The sequence below is a fragment of the Somniosus microcephalus genome, chromosome 27 (genome assembly GCF_052327205.1).
Source record: "Somniosus microcephalus isolate GS21.2 chromosome 27, FLI_Smic_1.0, whole genome shotgun sequence".
Classification (NCBI taxonomy): domain Eukaryota; kingdom Metazoa; phylum Chordata; class Chondrichthyes; order Squaliformes; family Somniosidae; genus Somniosus; species Somniosus microcephalus.
In genome coordinates this window covers 17890513-17901092 of record NC_141013.1, presented here as the reverse complement: position 1 = coordinate 17901092, position 10580 = coordinate 17890513, and the positions used below count along the sequence as shown (strand labels likewise).

The 10580-nt window shown below is 44.2% G+C and overlaps 1 protein-coding gene across 2 annotated transcripts; it reads left to right on the top strand.

The window, feature by feature from the left end:
• Positions 1-1573: 1573 nt before the first annotated feature.
• Positions 1574-10218, top strand: pdcd7 (programmed cell death 7). 2 transcript variants are annotated; one of them, XM_085968597.1, is made up of 5 exons: positions 1579-3480; positions 5194-5332; positions 7511-7747; positions 8247-8331; positions 10007-10218. In XM_085968597.1, the coding sequence occupies exons 1-5, from the start codon at positions 1597-1599 to the stop codon at positions 10134-10136; spliced, it is 2475 nt and encodes an 824-aa protein (XP_085824723.1). In that variant the 5' UTR covers positions 1579-1596; the 3' UTR covers positions 10137-10218. The 2 variants fall into 2 exon arrangements, with proteins under 2 accessions (XP_085824724.1, XP_085824723.1); XM_085968598.1 differs by lacking the exons at positions 8247-8331; positions 10007-10218 and having other exon boundaries at positions 1574-3480; positions 7497-7706.
• The last annotated feature ends 362 nt before the right edge of the window (positions 10219-10580 follow it).

Sequence of the window (10580 nt, the reverse complement as noted above, 5' to 3'; positions counted from 1 at the left end):
TATGAATACAAAAAGAAAGACTTGCATTTATATAGTGCCCTTCACAACTACCGGACGTCCCAAAGCACTTTACAGCCAATGAAGTTGTTTTTTGAAGTGTTGTCACTGTCGTAATGTTAAGAAACGTGGCAGTCAATTTGCGCACAGCAAGCTCCCACAAACAGCAATGTGATAATGACCAGATAATCTGTTTTAGTGATGTTGATTGAGGGATAAATATTGGCCAGGACACCGGGGATAACTCCTCTGCTCTTCTTCGAAATAGTGCCGTGGCATCTTATACGTCCACCTGAGAGGGCAGACGGGGTCTCGGTTTAACGTCTCATCCAAAAGGCGGCACCTCCGACAGTGCAGCACTCCCTCAGTACTGCACTGGAGTGTCAGCCTAGATTTTTGTGCTCAAGTTTCTAGAGTCAAGTGGGATCCAGAACCAGGGGTCACAGTCTAAGGATAAGGGGTAAGCCATTTAGGGCAGAGATGAGGAGGAATTTCTTCACCCAGAGAGTGGTGAACCTGTGGAATTCTCTACCACAGAAGGCAATGGAGGCCAATTCATTAAATATATTCAAGAAGGAGTTGGATATATTTTTTAAGGCTAAAGGGATCAAGGGATATGGGGAGAAGGCAGGGACAGGGTTTGGATGATCAGCCATGATCTCATTGAATGGCGGAGCAGGCTCGAGGGGCTGAATGGCCTACTCCTGCTCCTATCTTCTATGTTTAAAAAAACATTTTTTTTATTCATTGATGGGATGTGGGCGTCGCTGGCTAGGCCTGCATTTAGTGCCCATCCCTAATTGCCCTTGAGAAGATGGTGGTGAGCTGCCTTCTTGAACCGCTGCAGTCCATATGGTGTAGGTACACCCACAATACTGTTAGGAAGGGAGTTCCAGGATTTTGGCCCAGCGACAGTGAAGGAACGGCGATACAGGTCCAAGTCAGGATGGTGTGTGGCTTGGAGGGGAACTTGTAGGTGGTGATGTTCTCATACGTCTGCTGCCCTTGTCCTTCTAAGTGGTAGAGGTCGTGGGTTTGGAAGGTGCTGTTGAAGGAGCTTTGGCGAGTTGCTGCAGTGCATCTTGTAGATGGTACACACTGCAACCACAGTGCGCCGGTGGTGGAGGGAGTGAATGTTGAAGGTGGTGGATGGAGTGCCAATCAAGCGGGCTGCTTTATCCTGAATGGTGTCGAGCTTCTTGAGTGTTGTTGGAGCTGCACTCATCCAGGCAAGTGGAGTGTATTCCATCACACTCCTGACTTGTGCCTTGTAGATGGTGGAAAGGCTTTGGGGAGTGAGGAGGTGAGACACTCGCCGCAGAATTCCCAGCCTCTGGCCTGCTCTTGTAGCCACAGTATTTATGCCACCTGACCAATTTTTGATTTTACCTTTTATCTTAGGGTGCAATTTCTTCCTCCAGGAATATACCTGGCTTGCCCACTCCTGGCGGGGTTGGTCTGCTCGGCTCGAGGGGGCGCTCAAGCCCAGACTCCGAGTGGCACCTAGGAAGCCCCGCCCATACTGCACGCTGGTTGGTTACTCAGTGCTGTCAGTTAGATGACGTGAGACGCCGGGTAGCCCGGCTGATTCGGGCGGCGATGGAGCGGCCGCCATTTTATCCCGGCCTCCCCGAGCGGAGCAATGGGCCACCAGCGGCGGCTTTCACCCCGCAGAACCCCGCCCGCGATTCGTTTTATAACCCCGGGAGTCTGAGTGAGGAGAAACCCGGCCCCGCCTTTCCTCCCCCCCGGCAGCATGGCTTCGCTGGGCCGGGAAGAGGACGGGCGGGGGGAGACTGGCGGCCTGGTCCCCCCGCAGAGAGCTACCTTCACCCAGGCCGGGCCCCGGGCGGGCCTGGGACCAGTCTGGGAAGAGTGGAGCCACTAGAAGAGCACAGCCAGCAGTGGGATCAGGAGTACCGGGACCACCCACCCCATCTGCGGAGTTTCTTTCCCCACCCACAGGGACATCAGCACCTGGAGGGTCCCCCTCACCCATGGGGCCAGGACCACCCTCCTCACCCACCGGCTCAGCAACACCGAGACCACCCTCTTCACCCACCGGCTCAGCAACACCAAGACCACCCTCCTCACCCACCGGCTCAGCAACACCAAGACCACCCTCCTCACCCACCGGCTCAGCAACACCGAGACCACCCACCTCGCCCGCAGGAACATCAGCAACACCGAGACCACCCTCCTCACCCACCAGCTCAGCAACACCGAGACCACCCACCTCACCCACCGGCTCAGCAACACGGAGACCACCCACCTCACCCGCAGGAACATCAGCACCAGGAGCACCTGCCTCACTCACAAGGACATGAGCGTCCTCCCCACCCATGGGATCGTGAGCACCAAGGTCAACCTCCCCAACTACAGGACTACCCTCCCCTCCCACAGGGTCACGAGCAGAAGGAACAGCCGCCCCACCTGCAGGGGTATGAATGCAGAGACCAAGCTCGCCTCCCGCAGGGATTTTCACACCAGGACCGCTCAGCTCATCAGTATCAAGAACATTATCCTCAGCAGGGGCAGTCGTATCATGGTCTTCAACATCCCTTTCAACACAAGCACCTGGATTCTCAGCAACAGTATCCGTTTCGGGAACATTCACATCCCGAGCAACATCCACCCTTCTCTGAGAGAGCTGGAGTTGCCAACAATGTGCCACCTCACATCCACTGCATGACTTCTCAATCTGAGAACAGCTCTTGCCAAAACCAAACCTTACTTCATGGCGGAGGCCTTAATTTACCTGCTGGATATGGACCTCAAAATTCTCAGTTAATAAATCATAGCCATAACAATCAGCAAAGCTTTCCAAATTCATCTGGGGAGAGACCATCTTGGAAAAACGATCATGGCGTGCAGTATAACAATGATCAGATGGCAACACCGTGGCCCAGTGCTGCTAATTTCTCTCCGAGTCCGAAAGATGTCAGTGTGGAACAGCTACGTAGAAATGACTCAATGACCAGAATGTCATCGCCAGACCAATTCTCTCATAATTTTAAATGTAATGAAACTCCGAAAGAGCAAGATGAATTTTGGGTTATGAGGTTCTTGTCAAAACGAAGGTTGCCGTCTTCCGAGATTAAAAAGCCCAAATCTTTGCCGTTAGTTAGTGAAGTAAAGGAATCTGTATTAAGTGCTTATAAACTTGTGACTGAGCTTACTGCTTTATGCCAGCAATTGAGGCATAATGTAGAAAATGAAGCAGTTTGGAATGACTCTTATCTCAAAGCAGTTGAAATAAAGACGGTATTACAGGAAAAATTAAAGACACTAAATGATAGCAAGTACATCAGTGCTGTGAAAAAGAAACTGGAAGCAATTAAAAAGAAAAGAAGCAGTATTCAAAGGAAGAAGCAAGAGTGGTATTTAGAAAAACAAGAGGAAGAGGCAAGGGCGGCCGAAAAAGAAGCAAAAATTGATGCATGGAGAATGAAGCGTGTCCGAGAAGTTGAAGAAAAAAAGCGGGTACTTAATCGTATCTTTATCATATTGCATGTGTGACCAGGGCATGGTCATCTTCATATCTTACCAATTGTAATATCCAGGCAGTTACAAAAATACATTGTTAACTGAGGTAAATAAAGACATACAGATTTGAGGCATGTTTATAGATTACGCAGTGCAGTAAATACTTTAAATCTCACTGCTGGTCATCATCTAGCCTTTATTCAAAACTGATGATTAGAAGGCTATTGGGGATGTGCTAGTTCGTTGCATGTTCAGGTGGATGGCACTGTGCTACAGTTCCACGTGTGCAGACAACCCCCTGGTGGCCATTCTCCATATGTGAGCCCAGATGGCAAGTGCCAGTCAGCTATTTGGCTGTGTGGGACCTCGCAGCCAAGCCCAGTTCTATTCTCAGCCAGTATCGACATGCACTGTTTGCAGCAAAGGCCACTGGATGGTAATCTGGAATGACCAAGCAGGCAGATTCTTCCATTCTCCAGCATAGGTGCATTAAGGCCAATTGTTGCACCCTGGCAGCTGCTCCAGCACAGATCAGTTTACACAGCACAGGTTAGAGATGGAAACTCGTACCTTTTTGGTTGGTGTAGTTCAGTACCACAAAGCCGTCTTTAATCAGTGGATAAAATGAATGCAGTTGAAGCCTTGATATACTATAGAACACAAACTTGTAGTTCATTCAGTTGTAAACATGGAACTGTGATCTGGATATTAGTATTGATACAGTTCTTCAGATTGCACAAAATACTCTGAGCTGGGATTTGATGATTACTTAACTGCAAAACACTGAATGAAGGGTTATCCAATAAATTGTCCAGTTTTATTGGTTTTAATCTGTTTTAAAGCTAAATAGTTTCCATAATTAGCCACATACTCTGCTGCTGAGAACGTATGCCCTTCAGAATTCTCTTTCATACAGCATAAAAATAAGTTAAGACTCCAGGTCAGAATGTTACTCTGTAGTTTTGTGGTCACGGTAATGTCCACTAGATATTTTTACCATAATATTTGTTTCTTGTTCTATCAGATTGTTAAATATAGAAAGAGATGTCCAAACTTTGAGCCTATTATCAAAAGCGATCGGTCCTAATGAATTTGTAATGGGTTTGACAGTATGTTATACCAGCATATTGCTACGGTTTTGGGGTAAAATTAAAACTAAAATGTTTGACAGATCATTGGGTAACAGTTTTAACCTTGCAGCCCACCGTAGGACTTTAAAAAAAAAAAAAAAAAATGGATTCAGTAGTTTGTTAGCACTCTGTCCTTCTCTCTCTCTCACATACGCACTTTGCTTACATCAGCCACAAGGATGGCTGGTGTGGTAAATGAATATGTGCAGTCGGTAATTAAGGAATTGCAGTGGCAAATTAGAGAGCCTATGAAGGACTTGCTACTGTTAACTGACTGCCAAAAGTGGCTAAGTTCTCAAAACCATGAGAATCCTTACTTGGAGCACAGACACTGTATTTCACTTTTATTAAAACAAACAAGACTTGGAAAGTATACCTGGGTCAATTCTGTAAAGCAACGGAGATTGTGGAATTTGCAATCGTTTTTCTCGGATCAGTGAATGGAAGAGGTGTCATGATAATGTAGATAGTCAGATGTGGAAAGAATAGGCATTCCCTGTTCCATGTTGTTTAATGTTCTAACGTGGCAGTACTTTGAATATTCTGTTCAAGATTTATTTTTTGTTTTTTTGGCTTGTAGGAACGGGAACTGAAAGCTGCAGCAGACGCTGTCTTGTCAGAAGTGCGGAAAAAACAGGCCGATGCAAAAAGACTAGTGGATATCCTGCGGGCGCTGGAGAAGCTGCGGAAACTGAGGAAGGAAGCTGCAGCTAGGAAAGGTGTGTTGGTAAGAAGGGAGTTGTCCACACACAGGCGTATATTTTCAGCTTTAGTTCAACAAATCTTTTCCACAGGGCCTGAGATTGCTGCTTCGCATCTGTCACTGGTGTGATGTGACAGCCAACAACTTTACACAATACTGATAGACTGTCAAGAGCTCAACATTTTATATCAAACTAGACAGACTATGGAATATCAATAGAAAGGCTTTGTACAACACTGCTCATAGAACGATAGAGGTTTTTTAGCACAGAAGACCACTATTCAGCCCATCCTGTCTGTTTTTGGTTCTTTGCTAAAGCAATCCAGATCTAATTCCACTGCTCTCCCCATTGCCACATATGTTCCTCTGTTTCAAATGTTTATCTACTCTCCCCTTTAAAAGATGCCGTGGTCTCTGCCTCAACTACTCAACGTGCTATTCTGTAGATTATTCTCCCAGAGAGTGTTAGCACCTAGAACTCTGATTCACACACACAGAGTTACAGCGCAGAATTCGCAAAGTCTTGCTGAGCCATGGTTAAAGCACGCATTAGGCCGCAACATACGGTAAGCTTATTCCTTGGTATGTCAGCAAAGATTCTTCTGGCTCTCAATCTCGGCAGTAACTAGGCAATTTCACAAGCTATCTGTTCTTTCAGTTGCTTCCTGCAGACATGGCACCAAAATATATACAAAAAATAAGTACCGGTATATTTTCATCCAAGTTTTGATTGCTTTCAAGTGTTGTAAGACAAAATGACTGACTGTACATGCCCGTGTCCTTAGAAAGTTGTGCACTTGCATTGGAACTTTGAAATCCAGGGCATCTGGAATTCCCTGCCTAAACCTCTCCGCGTCTCTACCTCTCTTTCCTCCTTTGAGACGCCCCTTAAAACCTACCCCTTTCTGCCCGAATATCTCCTTTATGGGGCTCAGTGTCAAATTTTGTTTGATAACACTCCTGTAAAGTGCTTTGGGATGTTTTACTGCATTAAAGGCGCTATCTGAATACAAATTGTTGGTAAGAACATAGTGTGTGTGCGTAAGAGCATACAAACGTTCAAGGATGCGAAAAGGCAATTTAGCACATAGAAACTCACCCTGCGAGCATTGTTCCCTTTGAGCTGCGCAGCCATGCGGCTCACTGGACACCTCCCGTGCAGACGGCTTGCCGGCTTTTCATTGGGAAAATCCACGCTTGAGCAGTATTTTGAATGGGCCGCACAGCCCTTTAAAGGGGCCGCACAGCCCTTTAAAGGGGCCGCGTACCCAAAGAAAAGTTAATGGGAACATTGCCTGTGAGTAGGTTAATTTTCCCATTATAATCACTTGTATTTTGTACATGATAACAGGCCGTTTACCTCATTAATCCTGCTTCCAAAAGGCCTTGTCGAGCATAGACTGTGGTTGACTCCTGTACTGGTAATCTCTAACCTTCAACCCTTGACTACCCAGATAATTGTCTAGGTAGAAAAACATCTCTTCACCACTTATTAATTCAATGGAACTTCATACTCAAATATTTGAATGTCTTGTCTTTTGTTAAATATAAAGTATAGGAAAAAATGTAATTCGCAACAGACTTCCATTGTTTTTCCCCATTTGGAACTAAATATTTCTGTTATCCAGCATTGGTAATATTTATCTGCATCTAATATTCGACTTTCAAAGTTAAGAACCCTACACTTTTAAAAACAAATTAAAAAAATAATCATGTCTTGTGTTTGATTTTATGCAACTTTTGGTGAATATGGAACACTAACTACAAATAGGCTAAGAATAGAAAAATAATATTTTACACAAAGTTCTACGTTGAGGAAAAAAGATACTGCGATTTTTAATATTCTATCATATGGAAACTGTGACCTGATTGAGTAGCAATTTCTGATGGATTTTAGCCTCGTGCAAGACTCTGAAGCAGGGACAGTTTTTGTCACTGTGGCTCTTTGTAGCAGCATTGTTTTACACTTCCAGTTCCCACTCAGTAACTTGGGTGGAACAAACCTATAAACTTCAATAAATTCTGAGTCCCACAATTTTATGGTACTGGCTTACACTGTTGATTGCACAAGTTTGCTAAATAAAGACCCAAACTGATGAGCACAGTTTTCATCAGACGCTTTTGTAACAATTCAACCTGTAACTATGTAATTAAATCAATCTGATGACTCAAACGATCAGTGTTGCTCGTACAGGTGTCCATCCTCCTCCTCCAGCTGACGAAACCTTTGAACATCATGTCGAGAGGCTGAGAAAACTAATTAAAAAGCGCAGTGACCTGTATGATGCAGAAGAAAGAGCCTTGAGAGTTATGCTGGAGGGAGAACAGGAAGAAGAAAGAAAAAGAGAAAACGAGAAAAAGCTGAAAAAAGAGAGGGAGAAGCTAGAGAAACAGCAACGTGAAGTGGAATCCATGATGTTTGGAGATCCAGGTATTTGTAATAGCCAGTTTCACCTTTTTAATATTATAAATGAATTCACTTTTTTAAAAAGGCGTTGTTATCGTGAGCAAGTCAAATAACTGAGATCAGAGACAGCATCTTGTTCCATTATTGAGTTAGGTTTTTTAAATATCCCTTTTTTGGGCGAAGTGCTATTTTAATGGGATTTTTTCACGTTTTAAAGATCTTTATAAGGCTATGGATTGTAGTGTACATAGCCTTACATCAGTCTCCAGTAATATTTGTTCCTCCTTATTGTTTTTAAAAAAAAACCTTATTTAAAGAGCTCCATAGTGTAGGAACAGTGCAGAGATTCCCTTACTGCGCATCTACTCCATAACATTGAGATCTGTGCCACGTATCCTTGTGTCTGGTTTTATATCTCTCCCACCTCACTCGGGTATTAGTGTTGGTGATTACCGTGTTAAAGTAACATTGCTGTTATGGCAATTACAAACCCCAAATGATTTGTGTATGCTTCTTACAATAGAATTGCCTTCAGACCACCCACTACAGCCATTTCGCCAATATTATCTGCAGGCGGAGCATTCTTCTCATGTGCTTGTGCAGATCAGGTAATTATTAATGAATATGTTGATGTCTGAAGCCTTACGACCTGTTGGTATCATTGTGTGTAATTGGTACCTAGAAAACAATGAAGAAAAGGAATGGTTACTCAAACAGTTTGAATACTTCACACAGTTCAGAGATTTTTATTGGTATAACTCTCTTTCCAAATGCACTTTATAAATTGGAGCTCGTCCTGGATAATAGGATGAATTGAGGAAGGAAATGTTCCTCCTCAAGTGAGGGCAGGCATTTTTGCTAGTATCACGGAGTTGAAGGCGATGAGAGAAATTGGCCAAGAAATTCCACATGGAAAGGGATTATTTTGCACTGTTAATTAGCAGTAATGGAGTCACCAAGACTCCAAGCTGTTTCTAAATGGAAATAGGTAGCCACCTGACGCCAGTGCTTGGAGACAGGCAAGGCCTCTGCCACCTTCAAAGCCCCTTGCATTCTATTAATCTTTCACTGTAGCAATTCACTTAGCCACTGTCACGAAAAGTTAGTTCTTTTTCAGATGGGACACTTGCACTGCATAATAATAATGGCCTGGATTTTCCGGGGCCTATGACTGCGTACGTGCACAAGTTCCGGGTTTATGCCTGCGCTGCGCATGCACGAAAACCCAGGACATGCGATCTGTCAAGAATCTTCTTGACAGATCCTCCGCATGCTCAGGAAGTGGACATCCTCTGGCGGAGAGTTGGGCTATTTGGGCCAACTCTTGCCCAGCAAATGCCCATGAAACTCTCAAGCCTGGTAAAAGCAGGCGTAATGCCTTCTTTTACCAGCATATGGGTGCAAATAAATATTAAAATAAACATTTTAAAATCATTTTTAACATTCAAAAACCTGTCAAATAAATTTGGTAATTTTGGCCCCTTGAAAATGTTTTAATTTATTTTTCAAAAATTAAGTTTTTGTTTTAAATGTTTAATGAAATTGTATTTTAATTAATTAAAAAAATTATTTTTTTTATTTTAGTGCTGTAAAAATGTATTTTTTAGGGGATTCCTATTAAACTTATGGGGATTCCGTATGTAAATGGAATCCCCATACGCATAATGGGACTCCCCTTTCTGCTTGGCTGGGCCGGTCCACGTGATCCCAGGGGCGTTTGCGAGCCGCATGTGCCCTGGGATACATGGACCTCTACGCAAGCCTACGCGAGAGGTCCAGGCGCGCGAGTCTCCGTAGATCCAGGGCCATCAGTTGGTGTGTAGATTTATTGCGGCTTGGAGGCATCCGCCCATGGGAACCCTCCGACCGCAAATTCAGGCCCAGTATTTGCCAGACTCCCATGTTAATTTCCAAAGGATCTGTTGTGATGCTAGTCACCTGTTTAGGCAGAGGATCCTGCTGTCTGCTTTCTGCCTTCTAATGGAATGGCCTCGTAATCTACCAGTGTGGTCACCATGCTCAAAATAGTTGACTTTTTGTTAAGTAGGTATCCCATTTTTCTTCAATACACACTTTTTTTCTGCTTCAGATTAAGCAGAATCTTTTAGCCCCTGTCAAAAACTTGTGGTGCAATTCTGCTGCAGGTGCTGTTTGAAACCTGCTTTGAGAGCAGGTGGAACCAATTTCTACTTCCAATAATTGCATAATGGTGCAGTTCTGAAGATATAGGGTGTGGTGACTACAGCAATTGGATTTTATGTTTTTCCTCTTTCTCCCTACTAGGCAAGAATGGGATCGATATCTTGTGCCAGGAGATCATCCTGACGGAAGCAGTATTCCCCAGGGCTGGGTCTTTCCACTTCCACCTTCTTCTGACACGTGGGCGACTGCACTCAAACAGAATGAGAGTTGATGCCGTTCATCCTTCTTCTCTGTGGCTGAAGTATTTTATTAACGATTAGTGTCTGTTTTATAATAAAGATGAATTCACCTTGTTTAAGAGTTCTCTGACTTTTGATACCATCCCAAATTTATAAAACTAGTGGATTTCTGCCGGCATAAAGGCAGGACAAAGCAAATTTCCCTCAGTGCATTAGTGATGCTGTAGTGATGCTACATATGGGGATCTACAGTTTCTGGAGCGTATGAAGTTCCGTCTAGTGGTAGAACCATGCAGGTGTGTGACTGTGTGTCACAGAATAGTGATGCCCAAGTATGGAGTGTATGACATATCAAATTTCATATTTTGAGTTGATCTCCTGGGGAGTTGAGACCAAGTGTTGTCTTCAGCTGAAGTGGGGTTAGAGGGAGAGGAGATAATTAGTAATTAGTCCGCTTGTCAAAGCCATACATTCTA

Excerpts from the sequence above, each read along its gene's own strand:
- pdcd7 (XM_085968597.1), top strand. The coding sequence starts at position 1,597 with ATGGAGCGGCCGCCATTTTATCCCGGCCTCCCCGAGCGGAGCAATGGG. Across the intron at positions 3,481-5,193 it reads AAGTTGAAGAAAAAAAGCGG|GAACGGGAACTGAAAGCTGC; the intron begins GTACTTAATCGT and ends TTTGGCTTGTAG. Across the intron at positions 7,748-8,246 it reads CATGATGTTTGGAGATCCAG|AATTGCCTTCAGACCACCCA; the intron begins GTATTTGTAATA and ends TTCTTACAATAG.